This window comes from Solea solea, chromosome 21 (assembly GCF_958295425.1).
Source record: "Solea solea chromosome 21, fSolSol10.1, whole genome shotgun sequence".
NCBI classification, from domain to species: Eukaryota; Metazoa; Chordata; class Actinopteri; order Pleuronectiformes; family Soleidae; genus Solea; species Solea solea.
The window spans coordinates 8,548,917-8,566,147 of record NC_081154.1 but is presented as its reverse complement, the minus strand read 5'-3'; the positions used below and the strand labels follow the sequence as shown (position 1 = coordinate 8,566,147).

At 40.2% G+C, this 17,231-nt stretch overlaps 1 protein-coding gene across 1 annotated transcript in view; it reads left to right on the top strand.

Annotated features, from left to right (window-relative positions):
• The window catches only part of tbkbp1 (TBK1 binding protein 1), a 47,110-nt gene that overhangs the window by 20,436 nt on the left and 9,443 nt on the right, over window positions 1-17,231 (top strand). Inside the window, exons 2-7 of the mRNA XM_058621234.1 lie at window positions 1,441-1,699; window positions 5,430-5,555; window positions 8,600-8,704; window positions 10,605-10,752; window positions 12,683-12,885; window positions 13,486-13,547. Of these exons, the coding sequence (XP_058477217.1) occupies window positions 1,457-1,699; window positions 5,430-5,555; window positions 8,600-8,704; window positions 10,605-10,752; window positions 12,683-12,885; window positions 13,486-13,547 (887 nt within the window). The 5' untranslated portion in view covers window positions 1,441-1,456. The remainder of the gene's footprint in view (window positions 1-1,440; window positions 1,700-5,429; window positions 5,556-8,599; window positions 8,705-10,604; window positions 10,753-12,682; window positions 12,886-13,485; window positions 13,548-17,231) is intronic.

Below are 17,231 nucleotides of genomic sequence, written 5' to 3'. Positions count from 1 at the left end.
AGCTGATTAATCATCCTAGTCATTAAAAATAGTTTGTCGAAGCTCAAGTACCATCTGATGGAACAGGCTCATGCAACCCAGCTAACGTATCAGCAGCAGCTACAGTACACACACACAATCAAAGAGAAGCTCACATCAGTTTTGTCAGAGGCAACGCAAACGAAAGGAACAAAGGTAGCGTGTGTATCTGCAAGAGAAAATAAACATACGAGTCAACGCAAGTACCGCGGCTTTACCCTCATTATACTGTGTAAACAACTGAGAAATGCAAAATATGTGCAGGTGCCTCCTTCACTCGACTTATGAAATATGAAAAACAAAAACACTATGATAATGTACAAGGCTGGAATATGCAGCGATAAGCAGGCGCACACATCTGACCATTTGGTGTTTGTTTTGGTTTGTAGCTTTTTCTTTTTGTCAATTTGTGGTCATTTGTGGTTGTTTTGCTCTACACCACCATTGCATTTGCCATCCAGTGTCTGCGGTTGTTATTTACTGTTTGGACTTAGATTGAGTTTCCAGCAATAAAATTTAAAAGCCTCTCCAAAAAGATGACACACACACACACACACAGATGTTCTGCTCTCATCTGTCACCGCTGGTCATTAGCTGGAGTAAAACCCTGCAAACATAGTTAATATAGCGACGTGGACTCAACCACAACTGTTAAGGTAACTCATCAGGTACAGAAATTACATATTTTCTAATGTCAAGGAGTGATTGCAGATGTTCATACATGACCTGTAGTGCTTTTAGATTCAATTCAAATTCTCAGCTTCCATTAATGATGCATGTAAAACGCACGTTTGACCTCTGCAGGAGACGAGTGGTTCTCACGGTGGCTGCTGCAGCCTCTGAGGTGCGCCACAACGGCGCCACACGATATTTTGTTATTTGCAGTTTTCATTGTTCACTCCGGCCATGATTTACTACAGTATGTTTTTGTTATAAAAGTTGGTGATGATGAATCTCTGCTCAGCTCATGCTGAGTCACTGTTTACTTGGCATATAGTTTTAGTACGAACCACAGAGTGAGGACACATCAGCTTCCTCTGTGCTGATTGTAAATGTAACATCCCAGACAAACTATTACCTGAGTATAAACATGTGTGACTAACTGGAAAATGATATCTCCATCTGAAAGGGTAAGACGCAATAAGCGGCTGGGTCATTCACAGTGAACATCTTTTCCTCAGTCTTCCCACTGTGTCTCTCTGTACCCACTTTGCTATTGAATATTTCACATTGTGTGAGCCAGCCATTGGCCTGCTCTCAGCTGAAGACTGCTTTGTTCTTCTTTTTTTTCTGTTTGTTTGTTGCAAGTAGCTGCCGCCTTGATATCTTAGGGATTACTGCAGTAGGAAGTGGTGATATTTTTTGTTGCATCTGGTGATTTAATAATAAATAAGGCAATCTCTGTCCATGTCTGGTTCACAGGTTGAGGACCGGAGCGATGCAGTCTTTATTTAGTGGAGGTGAGCTGGAGCTGCTGGGAGGAGGCGGCGACGCAGGGGGCCTGAAGGAGGATGGCTGTGGCAGCGTGGTGTGGCGCTCCTCGCCCCTGCCTCCCGAAGACGTCTACTCAGCCTCCCACTTTGCCCTTATCACAGCCTATCAGGAAATCAAGACGAGGCTGGCCTGTCTGGAGCGGGAGAACACCAGCATCAAGAGGAAGCTCAAAATATATGAGATTAAGGTAAAGGGTTTTTACATCAAAAGGGGAATTTGGGGAAAAGAAAATAATGATCTAAGTTTTTTTTGTCCAAGTTTGGTATCACAGAAAAGAGCACATTGACATCGCCAGTTCGGTTTTTTTGATTTATCTGAAGCCTTTGAGAGTCAAGGAGAACCATCCACTCACCTTTAACATTTTCCTTCTTTTATTGAAGCAGCGTAATTGAACACAGAGATGAAACAAGCATCGGCGGGGCTTTGGTCCTGGAACGGTGTGGGGAATACGCTTGAATCGAAAAAAAGGATACATAGAGGGCACAGTGCTACTGAAGTATTAACTCATGTTTAAATTAATAATTAATATGAAATCCCATTTGTAACAACCGAAAGGAGCCCTGCCAGCTGTTGGAACTGAATTAATTGCTCACATGTTCCTATAATGTTAATTTTACACAGAAAGAACTGAGTTATTTTGCGTTATTTTCAGTATCTGGATAATTATGGGAGGTCTCAGGCTTCTGTCATTATAGCAGTTCCCGTCATATCTAAGGCATTTGCAATTAATTTATGCATCGATTTATCTGCAGATTATTTTAAGGTCGTTTTCATTTGCCATACTAAGGAACCAGGAGATTTTAAGCATCTTTGTCAGAAATTAATCAGTCATCGCAGCTTTCATTAGCACGCTTTTTCTGAATCTCCCTCACTCCATCAGAGAAGAAAAGCAAGTGGTTATAATCTCATTTATTTTTAATGTATTGTCTGGATGATTTATTCAAAGGCTGCTGTTTTGGCCACTGCTTGTAATAACGATGCACACGCTTAACATTAAGTAGTTTCAAGGCAAATTCTAACCAGATTATTGGATGTGGACTGTGATGGTGATACATTTTGCAAATATAATTCAAGGTAAAGCCTTGTTTTATATTCTGAGATTATATCGCAGACAGACATGGAAATAAACAATGTTATCGGTGAAACTGAGCCCAGCAGGGAAACGGCTACAAAGAATGGTGCTGTCAATGTATTCCAAACAAAGGTCACATGGGCTCCTGAAGGAGAGTTTCATGTTTGTTTCATCGTTCTGAACATTTCAGAACAATTTGGAGGTTCACTCTGAGTCGTGCAACACAAAATATCGACTAAGCTTTTTGGCTTAAAAGTCAGTGACACTGTAAAATGTCTGCACAGCTGGCCCTGTAAGCCCGGGGGTAGAAGAAGTTTCCAATTGGTTGAGGGAGCAGCAACTGAAGCAGAAATCGGCAGTAAGGAGTGCAGAGGATCATTGTGGGAGGACAGACCATGAGGGAAAAATTGAAAAATAAGTGGAAAGAGGGACCTAAATAGCAGAAGAATGAAGTGTAAGTGACGGAAAAAGGAAATTAACTAAGTAAAAAGAGATAAAACGTGAATTATGAGGGAGAAAAATAGCTGGAATTAAGAACAAAGGAGGATTGAAGAGAAATTAGTCCTGGACATTCTTCTTCTCATCATTAGTCTTCGGTGTTCTGCCTCTTCTAGGAATTTAAAGGCAGTGAAGCTGTAATGCACCCGACTGTCCCCTCAGCTTAATGTCGCCCACTTTCACTTCAAGTATGTGAGGAAGTAGAAGGAGCACAGCATCAGTAGTTTAACTGATGATTAATTGTTTGATGCTGAGAGTAGAGGAAAGGAAATGCTTCAAAATGCTGAGGACGATTATATTCAAGCTGTTCCTGCATCGTGGTCTGCAAGGGATAATGTTGGCAGGGAAATTGAAACTTTGAATTTTTTTATGATGTTTGTGTTGAACTGCAACACCCAAACGCTTTTGAATCTAGGGGAGTGACATCTAAATCAAATAAGCCGATGTGTTTTTTATTGTGATCCATCGACATTTTCTGCTTTAAAAGGTTCTATTGAATTGATTTCTTTGATGGAAATGCACTTTGACTCGCCGCAGTTGGACTCTCTGTGTCAGCGCAGCATCCAGTGAACGGCTGCTCGCTGGCTCAGAACTGATCACTCACAAGTGGCAGAACCATGGTGTTGATTTAGGGAGAACAGGTGTAGGAAGCTCTCCAACCTGTGCCTTTGTAAATACAGCATCTTTTTTTAGATTTGGATCATCAATCCCGACACTGGGGACAACACAACACTGACTCCTCTCCTGAATTGTCCACATCTCTGTCCTGTGTCCCGAATAGAGCATCTGTAGTGACGCAGATGGAAGTGCCTCATGTGGCTTTGAACATGGCTTAAAGCGAGGTTGTTCTCTGGTCCCCCCCCCCCCCCCAAGGAAGGGAGCGAGGCAGTTTGCCCATATTGGGAACATTTACTGTTAAAGTGAGCACAGAGAAGTGTTCCGCTAAATGGAAAAGGGTTGTTTGCCCCTCAAACAGACATTACAGCATTCTGCACTTATGCTCGGCACTCTAAATGTAAATGTGGTCATTTAGGCTGAACCACATGCGGTTGTATAACTCGGTCTTGTGTGTTGCCATCACAGCAGCCTGCTAACAAACAATAGTTTAGCATCGTAACGAGACAAATGGCCCCGAGGTAAGACGGCAGTAAACTTGGTAAAGCCTATTAATGCACATTCTACAGTGTGCATCATTACATAAACAGCATAATCATAGCCACAGAAGACGCAATTATTCATGCATATCAATACAACTGATGTGTCTATGTTCTAAAAATGAAAAGATTAGAAATGCGATTTATTTCCCCCACAACTAACAATGAATTGACTTGAAATGCATATAAGCTGTTATACATTACCTTATTCCATATTCCTGAACATGACTGAGCCTCTGTTTCAACTACAACTTTATAAATGCAGTTGCAAGTGTCTGCAGTATCAATATTTTCCAAATACTTGCGAGAGAATCAGAACTGCAGAATTTGTTGATACCACGTTCATGCAAAAACATTAAAATAAATATCTCACAGTAGCACCCTCTGTTCAACTAGTTGGTCAGACTGATTATTCCCCAATTATTTCATTGTGTGGGATGTAAATTGTTTAAGAGGACTGACAGATAAAAATCCATCAATCCATCCATTATCTACCGCTCCATCCTCCACTTGAGGGTTGCGGGGGCTGGAGGCAATCCCAGCTGACACAGGGCGAATGGTGGGGTGCACCCTGGACAGGTCGCCAGTCCATGGCAGGGACAACACACAGAGTCCAATTAACCTAATCCCCAATCTGCATGTGTTTGGACTGTGGGAGGAAGCCGGAAGACACAGAGAAAACCCACACACACATATTCTACCCACAAATTCCACCATGTATTCCAGTTCAAGAAAAAATAAGTAATGAGTTAAAACAACCCAAATCTCAGAGTTAGATCTGGGCCAAATGGATATTAAAATTGATGCAAGATGAATCTTTAATGATCCCAGTGTGAAATCTACGACGGAGTATTACAGCAGGCTCAAACTGAAGAGGGAAAAAATAATTGAATCGTCCGAGTAATATAAGAAAAGTCATGATATTACGAGACAAAAGTCATCATATTATGAGATTATCGTTATTTAATTAAATGTATTTTTATGATTTAATAGCAACAGAACACAGATGTAACCAGCGGTACAGCAGCAATGAAGGAGGCAGTGTAAGCAAATAAACAGAACAAAAGGAATCTCAGTGTATTATTTAGTTATTAAATTGTGTTCTCTACAGCTGGACCTCACCTTATTATTACTGTATATGTCAAGCAAAAAATGCTAACATCTTTTTTTTCTTTTCCTTTTTGTTTCTGCAGTTTCCTATGATCAACGAGTTTGGCGATGACACCAACTCCTATTGCTCTTTTGAGAGCAAAGAGACGGCGCTGCTGCACTCAGAAAATGGCAACCTGCAGCAGAGAGTCAACGTCCTGACCCACGAGGTAAGAGGACGTTTGAGGACAACGGGGGAAACACAGAGTAGAGGAGAGAGGAGGGGTAATAAGAGCGATGGAGAGAAACAGAGCAGAGACGGAGAGAAGGCTGAGGTGTACATATATATATATATATATATATATACATATATATATATACATATACATATACATATATATATATATATATATATATATATATATATATGTATATATATACATATATATATATACATATACATATACATATATATGGAAGATATGGAAGATATTTAAGAAATAAGAGAAAACCTCAATCTCACAAATGCTTTTTCTCTGTACATAGAAAAAATGCCTTCCTCCATGTGCATGAATTGATTTGAAAGGGAAATGAGGCCAAGCCTGCACAGTGTACACATGCTAAAGCTGCTGTCCAAGCAAAATGACTGGGAACCGTCCGATATGGAGCAGTGTGACATGGGATTTTTAAACTGGTCTATTTTTGAGACAATGTAATTAGGACTAAACTCGCTGCTTCTGTTCACCATATGGAAGAAAAAAAAATACATTAGGTCTTCTTAAATGTATCTTCACGTTTTACTATACAGTATATGAAACTGTCCCCTGGTCTTGGTCTATAGGACGCTCTTGCAAAGGAGATTTTCAATCTCAGTGAGTTTTATTCCCAGTTAGATCAAGATTAAATTAAATTAAATAAATATAAAACCTTATTTACACTCAACTATGATTTCCCCTCATAATTCACAGTTCCACGATTTCTATGACTGTGTGAACTCGACTGTGGGTAAAATAAATGTGAGAAACAACAGACACAGGAAGGCAGTGGTAACACTGGTGGCAGCCGTGGTAAAGAGTGAGCTAGATAGCAAGAAAGAGAGGGGAAGGAAATGGTTTAAGGGAGCAGCAGAAACGATTAGTGTGGGACAAACAAGGTCACACGGCTCTGACACCGACCGTTTAGAGTAATGAAATGTGCAATGGCTCACTGAGCATGCTCTGCTGGGACGGGCCCTGCACCCCTCCACCCACACTGAATAAAAACACACACACTTCCTATTCGTAAAGTAGTGACATAGAAAGGTGTCAGATACAATGAAATGTACATGTGCAACTGCTGCTACTTGACTCATGCAACAACCATGACCACCAATCCAGCACGCCACATGCAAACTTTGTTAAAATCCTCAAAAGCATCAATTAAAAGCTGGGTATAGATTATGGCCGAACAATTTGCAATTTGAAACAATGCAATTGGTAAAGAACAAAAGCTGCAATTCTTCTCTTTTTTACTGTCCTTTTGTTATGATTTTCTATGCAAATTTGAAATATTGAACATGCATGAAAAATGTGTTTTATTTTATGTATTCAGCCAGGAAGGTCCCGTTGAGATACAAGATATCTTCTTCCAAGACAGCAGCACAAATAGTGCAAATAGTTACCAACAAACAAAACTTCAGGTATAAAAGCTAAAAGGAAGTAGTTAAAGGAGAGTGAATCCGAATATCTTGGATGTAGCTGAAATATCAAATATGTTAACAGTGGAAGATTTTAACAGGTAAGGATTAGAGTTAGAGATGGGTAGTGTAGAACATTTTTACCCCCTCCTCTTTTGTATGAATGTTGCGTTTGTGAACAACCAATCACGCTGCCAACTGTGTCATTTCATCAACCAGAGCCTCCAAAGAATAAAGCCAAAACATGTCTTTTTTATAAACAAAGATGCTTTCTGTTATTTTCCACAGTCCCTATAACAATAATTTATGTTCAACTTTTATTTTCCTAAGACATTTAATTAGTTTTATGATGCTATAAAAAGGGAGTGAGGTGTAATCTGGCTCTAAAAGCACAACATAGAAGCACCTGAGGTAATTTGGCATCATTTGTGTACAATGGGAGGAAAAAGGAACATCTCAACCATTTTCTTTTTCTTTCTTTTTTTACATAAAGATGGAAGAGGAGGTGGAAAAGCCACGTTCCATGCTACAATAATATCTAATGTTTTATACCGCAGTGTTGTTAAAGACTCATTAAACTAAAAATACTCTCTAAAGACAACTCTTAAATAAGTTATGTATGCCATCTAGCCAGCATCCACACTAAAGTGAAAATGTAAAAAAGGTGATAATGAGATTATATTTTTAAAACTTTCAAATCCCTTTTTCTTTTTCCTGGATTAATCGTGTTCGCCTCACTCCCGGTGACTTCTCCTCGCTTCTGATGACAAGCTGTTCTCAGCCAGGTTTTTTTTGTTGTGCCAGTTTCTTTTGCAGCATATGTTTCTGTGTTCACAGTCTCTGTGTGGTCTTGGTATCTATGGCTAGGCAGGACAGTGTATTCTATCGTTGTCAGTTTCTGACTCTTTTTAAAAAAAAACTAGAGCCAAGTTGTTGTAATCTAAGAAAAAATGGTCTTTTCGAACAAACTCCTTGCCTGTGTTACCACTTTTGCAACTTGGCATCATGTGTTCCAGATGAATCTCTTGCGCAGGCGGATGACGTCACAGTTTGCTGTGAGGCGTCTTTCTGGCAGACAGAAAATGGTTCAATTAATTGCCGCTTCCCACTGGTGCAGTGATGTCTATGCCGCTCTCGCACTGTGACGATTCTATAGGCCAACACGACATCAACATACAGTGTACTTTCTCTACCATTTATACCATCCACCCCTGTCCTCTGCCCTGAAACCTCTTCATTTCACGTCACCGCCCTCACATGTGTCAGATGGTATGTGATTATGGCATCCAGTGAAAGTTGTTCCTGTATTACTCCACAGTAAGTGGAGAATAGAGCAGCAGGACACCAGGGAAGTCATTTATTTTAAGTAGAGTTGAACTTTCTTGTTAAAATTAATGATTTATCCACTCGTCGAGCTGCAGGAGGAATTGCGGTACATGCTGAGGTGTCAGGATTGTAGTGTCCCCAATTTCCATGGTTACACAACATTCTCTGAAGAGACACAGTTGACGTCTCGCACAGTTTTTAAATACTGACAAAAGGGAAAAAAAATATGAGCTTTTTCTTCAGTTTCTGCCTCTGTTTCTCTCGCATTTACAGCTCCAGAAGAGAAAGGAGAGAGAGGAGCAGCTAGAAGATGTGATCCAGGCCTACGAGAAAATTCACATGGAGAAGAACAACCTCCAGAGGGATCTCGACAAGATGGTCAGAGACTTTGTTCAGTCATTATTCTACAGACACTTTACTCAGGAGGCATGTGGCTCACACGTTCATTCATACACTTTACCTCTCAGATGCGAAGGGGTGGAAGTAAAAAGTAAATGGTTAATAATTCTGAATTGAAACCTGTTAAAAAGTTAAATTGCCAAATATAACACTATATGGTCAGATAGGCGCAAGGGTGGACTGGAAAGTTCATTGGCTGAGATGATGATGGAATTTAATTGATCAATTGTGATTTATTTTGTCTACATATTACATATGCTACATCCATCACCATGTGGTGGCTGTAGCAGGACGTCTGGACCTTAGGTCATCCTCAGTGCTTTCTATCCCTCTTGAATTCACAGTTGATAAAGCTGGAGCATCATCCCCTATTGTAGCAACCATGTCAGCACAGTGAATGTCCTTGGGGCCTTAACACATTTTTCTGCAGATGATTGCAACACCAAGGTGTCAAATTATGCCCATGTTCACAAAATGTCTCTCGTATTCATCTTCAAAGTCCTCAATTACCTATAAAATGTGGGTTTATCTGGAAGGAAACAATGCAGTTAAAGGTTGAAAATGTAATGCATGCCAAGTTTCATTGCTATTCTCAGTCAGACTATGAACTTTTCAGTCCACCCTCATATATTGTTTGCTCTGTGGTTTACGGTTTGGTCCCGATTTCATAGCTCCAGGGGAGAATAATAATATTGCACAATTGTGACTCAATTGTGTTTGAAAGAGGAAAACGCTCCCAAAGAGAGAACGTTTCTTTCAGTCTGGTGTGGAGGAACCAGACTGCACAGAGATTTGACCTCAACCTCACCCTTTGGGATAAACATGTACACTGACTGTGAGCCAAAACTGCCCAGAGTCAGTGATGAATCTCACTCATGCTCTTGTGGTTTAATGGGAGAAAATCCCTGTAACCAGGTTACAAGATCTGCAAGAAAGTCAAGTGGGGATAATTGCTGCACATCATTCATCACCTCTTGCAAGAAATTGGATTTAAATACTGTATATATAAATTTGCATTTATTTTTCTCTGCTGACAGTAGAAGCAAGATATAAAAAAAGTAACATTACGTTTATTGTGCACTTTGGACTAAATACATTTAATTTTAGTAAAAAGTAATTGCCTTCTGAGAGAACAGTGCTTCAGAAAGACATGCCATTTGAGAGTCATTTGGCAAAATGTATTTGACATAAAACACTAACCGTTTCCTTTTTGGACCGATGAATGCCGTCTACTGTAAATTTCCCCAAAAATCATCAATGAAAATATTTATTTTCCAAGTCATTTCAACGTGGCATGTTTTAAAACATACTAAAATGAAAAATGAGATGCCGGCTTTATGTTCATGTCGACATGATACATCCAGAACATGTCGATCCAGAACATGTCGATTCTTCCAACTGAACAGACTGGTTGGCTGGTTTTCTCCCAGATCCCCTCTGTGATTCTAAACCGTCTCGTATGAGACTGAAGTCCACTTAGCAGCTCATGCCGCGCAGCCTCAGCAGTTTCATGCAGTCAGTGATTAAGGGATGGGGAGCACCAACAGTGATGGAAGTGCCACCTGACATGAACTGACCCGCTGGCAGTGTTACTAAAAACTGTGGCTGCTCCACCTACACCCACACACATCTACATAATGTGTATAATTATATAGTTTCTTAGTGTCTGCATGTGTGATTCATCCACTCTACATCGTAAAAGAATTTAAAAAAAAAAAGAGGCTAAAATATGGTAGCACTACAGCAAATGATAAAGGAATCGTTGTTATTGTGCACTATGAATTATTCACAGTTTTTCCCCACATGTAAATAAAACCTACATCAATTACTGAATGCTGTTTACTTAATGTAGAAAAAAAAAAAACATGTGTGATTACAGACGAGCCTGGTGGAGAAGCATGTCGAGCGCATCCTGAACCTGGAGTCCGTTCTGAGGCAGAGGGACAACTCCCTGCAGAAGCTCAACATGCAGCTGCACAGCAAGGACATGCAGTATCTGCAGCTGCACGCCGGCCCCGACACGCACAGTAAGTAAGCCTGCACTCACAGCTCTGTCAAGGACTGGACATGACAAATATGTCTCCAGTTAATCGAACGTAACGCTGAAAAAGGCTTCGCTTACTAAGACAAACAAAGCCACAAATCCTATTGCAGTGAGATAATTATGAATATCCACATACATATAGTACTCATTTAGCATTAAGGATTCATTTATTCATATGGTACTGTGTCAGGTAAATAATAATTGATTGCAAAATGCATTTCTGAATCATTTTCAATTATGTGCTACATGAACCACTCAAAAAAATTGTTTGAAATCATTATTTAAATCAACTAATACATTTGGGACAACTGAATCATATTTCCTATCTGTTGGGAATCAGTTTGCTATTTTTAATTGCAAATTGCCCTGTGCAAACTGAACCAACTTCATGTTAAACACTGCTATATAAATAAACTTGCATTGTCGAAATAAACGTGTACTTATTAATCTATTTACTGCATATATATATGTAGACTAACTTTCACTATTAATCACATCTCCTATCCGCCCCCGGTTATTCAAAGATATATAAATCAAATCCAACAATCTGTCCAAAAAAGCGCTTTAACTGAGGTCAGGTGAATCTTCAGCCTCATGGAGAAAACATTCTTGAACAGTTTGTTCCAACACCCGAGTCACCCAACAACAGACCTGTGATCTATGCAGGTGCCGTCGTTCTGGTCCTAAAAACACTCCGAGTTGAGTGACAAGTTCGGTATCCGCATTATTCAGCCTGTTCCTTCCATCTGCACAGAGTTATCTCAGCACTCACCAGTCTGTATATCCAAATGCCAGAGAAACCTGCCAGATAAATCCACTTATTACTATGCAAATGAATTCCTGTGTCAGAAAGGCATGAAGTTGCATCAGACAGGGCAACTTCTTGTACCACTATATGTCTCTGTACCATAGACCATATACATGCGTATATAGAGATAAAGTACACATAGTCTTCCAGTTTGTGTGTTGAGGACAACCAGGAAGGACTATATTGAATAGCCTCTAGGGGGCAACTCAGCTGAGAATATTAGCTTACTTCCCACTTAATTTACATCAGTTAACATTTTCCTGGTTCCATGCATTCTTCAATTGAGCATGTCAATTTTTTTAATATATATTCAGTTTTTCTTTATATACTATTATATTCCCATTTAGAGAAAGAATCGACAATAAAGCACTGCCTGGCTGGATATGTCCAAATGTTGCCAGGTTTTTGGTGATGTCTGTCAACGTGGACTTGCAGCTTAGGGTTAGATGGATGATGGGCAAAGAATATTTAAGCCTTTACAGTGAGAGAAACTTAATCTCTATTCTCATCAATGCTGTGGGTGGCTGATAGAAAAATGGAGGAAATATGTTATTGCCACTTCAGTGGATGCCTTTACTGATGATAAATACCTCTATGAAGAGACTGTATCATTTTGCACAGGCATCCTTAATGTGCACGTGAGTAGGTAGTAATGTACAGTTTTGATTAATGCTATGCGTGTGAATGTAGTGCTGACCGTGTATATGTGCGTGTGTGTACACCACATGTGACTGACTGCATAAATAAATGTGCGGGTGAGGAGGCAGGAAGATAGAAAAGATGATACCGCTGCTCTGTTGCATTGTCTTCCGACTCAAGGACTGAGTCTGTGTGAGCGGCGCTGAATCACTAACATGCCCACACAGATCACATCACCCAGGTACAAAGTGAAAGATGCTGCCCTTGAAAGAAGTCAGCTCTCTTGCTCTTTCATAGTCATCTATTGTACATACTGTATTACACAACAAGCACACAAGGATGTTAGAAAGCTACATTAGTCATCAGAGGAAAATCAGCGAGGGCGGGGGGGGATGTGGTGTTGTCTTTTGCTTTGCATTTCATGTCTCCTTGACCTCCCCCCAACTCTTCATTTTCCTCCACCCAGTGCTGGACTGTCCGGCCCTGACACTTCAGAGCTCCCGTAGCCTGGACGCTCTGTCGGACCTGAAGCTGCAGCGGCTAGAGGCAGAGCTGGAGGGGGCACGGCATGAGGCTCAGGGGGCATGTCAGCGAGAAGAGGAGCTGAAAGCAGAGTGTGAGAGGCTGAAGGAGGAGATGAGACAGATGCAGAACAGCCAGAGGGAGAGGGTCAGTGTCTGTTTTTGTCTATTTGGGTTCAGTGATGTCAAAGACTATGTAAAAGCAACACAGAGCACTTTATTCGTGAAGTTAACTAAATTTGGTTTCTCCGTATTCCTGCACTGGACATACGTCATTGGGAGCATAATCCTCCTGGGAATTCTGGAAATGTCTATATTCCATATATTCCAGTATCCAGATGATGGACAATGATATCCAAATAGTTTTGTGGTTAAAATAAAAATAGTGTCTTTTTTCAGATCAAATCCCTGATGCTGCCAACTTTGCCAGAATGAGAAATCCAAGCTTCCGTTTATTCTCAGTCTTCATAAAACTATGAACCTTAAATCACAGAATCTAATATGTCAGTTAGCAAAATCATAAAATCTCATGTTACCACTAATAACTGGAGCTGCCATAGTGGCTCTACAGAGTAAAGCATAAAACACAAGCAGTGCTCCAGTAATAATTATGCCTCCAACCCTCTTACATACTCTGCCCCGACGTTGCCTTCAAACATGTCGTCTCAACAGGCTCTTGCTTTCAGATTTTGCCCAATATTCCATGAGCACCTGCATGCTAATCTAATTTCACGCTCCACTTCAACAGGAAATGACTTCGCCGTGCAAGCAATGTGATGTGGAGTGGATACAGAAGGTGGGCGACGAGCAGTAAGTGACCGCGGCAATTATCTATGCAGTGAGGGACAAGGAGAGAGGGAAGGAAAGCAGGACGTAAACAAAGGTTGATGAGTGTTATCTATGGAAACAATGTAGAAAAGAAAAGAAATGAGAATAAAGAGACATTCTATCAGAAGCCACTGCTTATTTCTGCAGCCATATGCTCAGTGTGACCTCTTGGGACCTCATTAGAAAATGATCTCCTTTTTGAATAAATGGTTTGAAACACAGCAATAATAAAGTGATATTATAGTTCGGACACAAAGGATGCCTTTGTTCCATCATCTACTATATGTGAATTCAAAAAATAACAGCAGTGTGTCTCACACTTGCACCAGGAGGTTTGGCAGCAGATTAGTGTGAGCAGCAGGGGGCAGTGTAAGCATGGAGTACAACAGCTTCCTGTCCATTTCCTCAAGTCTGCACAGTATTTGTTGGACATCTCTCTCAGGCCACGCTCATCCACCTACTTTTCATCCTCCATACAAGTGTGTGTACTTTTTTTTATCTTCTGTGTTTCAGCTGATGAGAGAAATGTATTACACCTATTCTGAGAGGAAAGAAAAGAAGCTTTATTGTCATACCTGCTTTGCTTCCACAGGTAAAAAAGGAAGCCCAAAAAAACATAAAAAAAGAAAAGAAAAACCACAGCTGACTCACACACAATGAAACCTCGCAAATGTTTCGATAAGGAGAAAACTGAAAGTATATGGTGCGGTAGAGAGGCAGAGTTTTGAGTGACTGTGTGGTGGAAACCCACTGCTTTTTCCAGAACCTTGGTCACCTTTTGGTTTTACTCAACAATATCACGTACTCCCACTGAAACCTATGATGCCTATATGTTGTTTCCTGGAACGTTTTCTTGTAATTGGGCCCATTTAGAGTAAACTGCACAGATTGATTTAGAAGATTGTGTCTGTTTTGCTTTGAAAATATATTCCCACATCACCTTTGACCTAATCATCATCATCATCATCATCATTGTTTTATAACCAGGAGGAGAAAATATTGTGGAACATTTGTGTCATCTAAAATGTAGGCTACATTTCATTATTAAAAAAAAGCCTAAATTCTAAACTTAAAATAACAATTCTGAAATCTTTTTGATGGTTCTCTGAACGCCTGTACTTACACTACTGGGGGACTGGGAGTAGTTCTGAACTGAGGTCATTTAAAAAATCTTACAGCTTATTAAACATCTTACATGAGTGTGTGTTGCTGCAGTGACGGCACACCCCGCACCCAGAAAGTTGTTTTAATACCCGTAAATGCACAGTACATCATTTTTGAAATATCCACCTTGTAGCAGCATGACCTTTTTTTTGAAAGACGAGGAAACACGTCACATGTTTCATCATTACATTTGTGGATTTTTTTTTTTTTGTCCTCCTCGCTCAAAAACTTCTATGCAAACAACCCCCAACCACAAGCCTCTGGTGGAAACGCAGGCAGCCACCTGGCACTACACCTGAACGGCTGACTAATGCCTCTCTCAGCTTTCAGAAAGTGAGCGCTGTTTCCAATAAATCACAACATGATGATTTGTGTTGAACAACATTTCCTATTTCATGTTGGAATATTATTTAAAAGAAAACACGATTAACCAGATCAGAAATAACTTTTCATATTTAGCCCCATTTCTCCGTTGCTTTACTATGAAGCAACTTTCACCGCATGTTTATTGCACTGTGGCTTGGTGTTGAGGGCCATTTGACACCTCCTTGTGTTTAGCTGAAAGTGTCTCATGCACATAGCAGAAGTATGGCAGAGAATGTACTGCAGCGTGTGAAAAGCCCCTCCATGGTCTGTTCTGCTGCATCCACACTTTTATTTTTTTCTATTTTTGTACAAAAACATACATTCTACTGCGGACTCTATGACTGCTTGTTATGCTACATCCACAGGGCTCCTTTGTTTTTGTCTAAACGCATAATTGCTGCAGAGGTAGGTGTACATTTTCCTGCATGTTTTGTTGACTTTGCATTCCAGAGCTGAACTCGCGTCATCAGTCCAAACAAAATCATTCTTCTTTCCGAGAAAAGTTTCAGTTATCTCGTCATCGGAAACACACTGGCGCACACACACACACCCAATACTGAGAGCACATCTTGCTTACCACTGTTAATTAACGTTAATGTGCGTGACTGAGCTCTAGCTGCTTTGAGAAAGAGGCATTTGTCATTTTGCCAATAAAAAAAAGAAGTGCAGATCTCTCTCAGGCGCCTGCAGTGACAGCGGAGATCAAAGGTCATCGTTCTCTCTCTATCTCACACACCAATCATCAGTTCACACGCGAGGGCCTTCCGTCGGTGCTGCATCTGCATGATCGCACGCCTCCCACGCACTGTAATGTACATTGTACCATATTTACACATTACACATATTTGACATTAAAAAGAAAAACTGAAACAAATGCTCTGGCACATGCTTTAGACATCCGGAGACACTTCACAGATTTTCAAACACCAGACAGTGACTGAATGTGTGCCCTTGTGTATTTTAAACATCAGCTTTACTACACGGGACCACGAGTGTAGCAAGGTGATGCAAGTGTGACCTGAGTTCAAGAACGCAAAATTTGAAAAGCAACACATTACTAGTGTGAAACGGAAGAGGTGCATGAATGTAAACCGTTGGGAAACACATCATACATCTGCACTGACAAAGAAAGACAGACAGCGCACACGGAGCCGTAACTGAAGAAGCGTATTAATTACATTTTACGGGCATCTTTGCAATCAGATTATACCACTCACTTCACCCACCATGCTGCCAGTAAGTAACCTACATGATTCTTATTTTCCTACTGATGCTCGAAAAACACTAAAGAGTGTTTGGGAGGCCTAAGATCCAAAGCCACATGCAGGGAAGTGTGTGCATGTTCAGCAGCACAGATGACCCTAAATCATTTCTGTGTTATTACGAGGTTCCACCAACACACACCACAAACAAGGATGTTGTCAGTTACGTGGTTGGGGGATGAAGGGGGTTTGATACCCTCCTCTTCTCTGAGTCACAGTGGGTTGGTGGAAACGTACGTGAGACAAAAACACAAGTAACCAGTGGAAGTTTTGACTTATTTATGAGGTTTTTTTTTTATTTTAAAAATGTAGTGTTACAATGAGTGTGCGTGTCTTAGCCAATATTTGTCGAATATGAAATGTAATTCGATCGTAGCTCAGTGGTGAAAATTTAATAAATAAATAATAAAAAAATAAAAGGCTTACACACACTTAAGTTGGTGTGCAGTAGAACTGGGGAATATTTTTCTAATTTGACGCCATGTTGTAGGCCGAGTGCCACAGTTCAGAATATTGTGTCTTTTTTCTTTAATATACTTCGCTCTCTGTGGAGGAATGCAAGTCAAATTCTCACAAAGACAGAAGTTAAATTGAGTTTTTGGAGAGTGATTAAGGTCTGGCAACTGTCTGGTACATGTCTGCAACAGCATCCTTTTTTTTTTGTCTTGATCTTTGTGATAGATATAGACGCATCTGTACATTTTACAATTTGATCACAAGTTGATTAAAACACATCATTTAAAAAAAACTGCGCATATTTATTTGCCTTTATGACTCTAATCAAACACAATTTTTTTTATAAATGCCAGTCTGGGTACAAGAAATGACTCAAAGTGGTAGCTTTTGAACTGATTATCTTTAACAGTCTAATCTA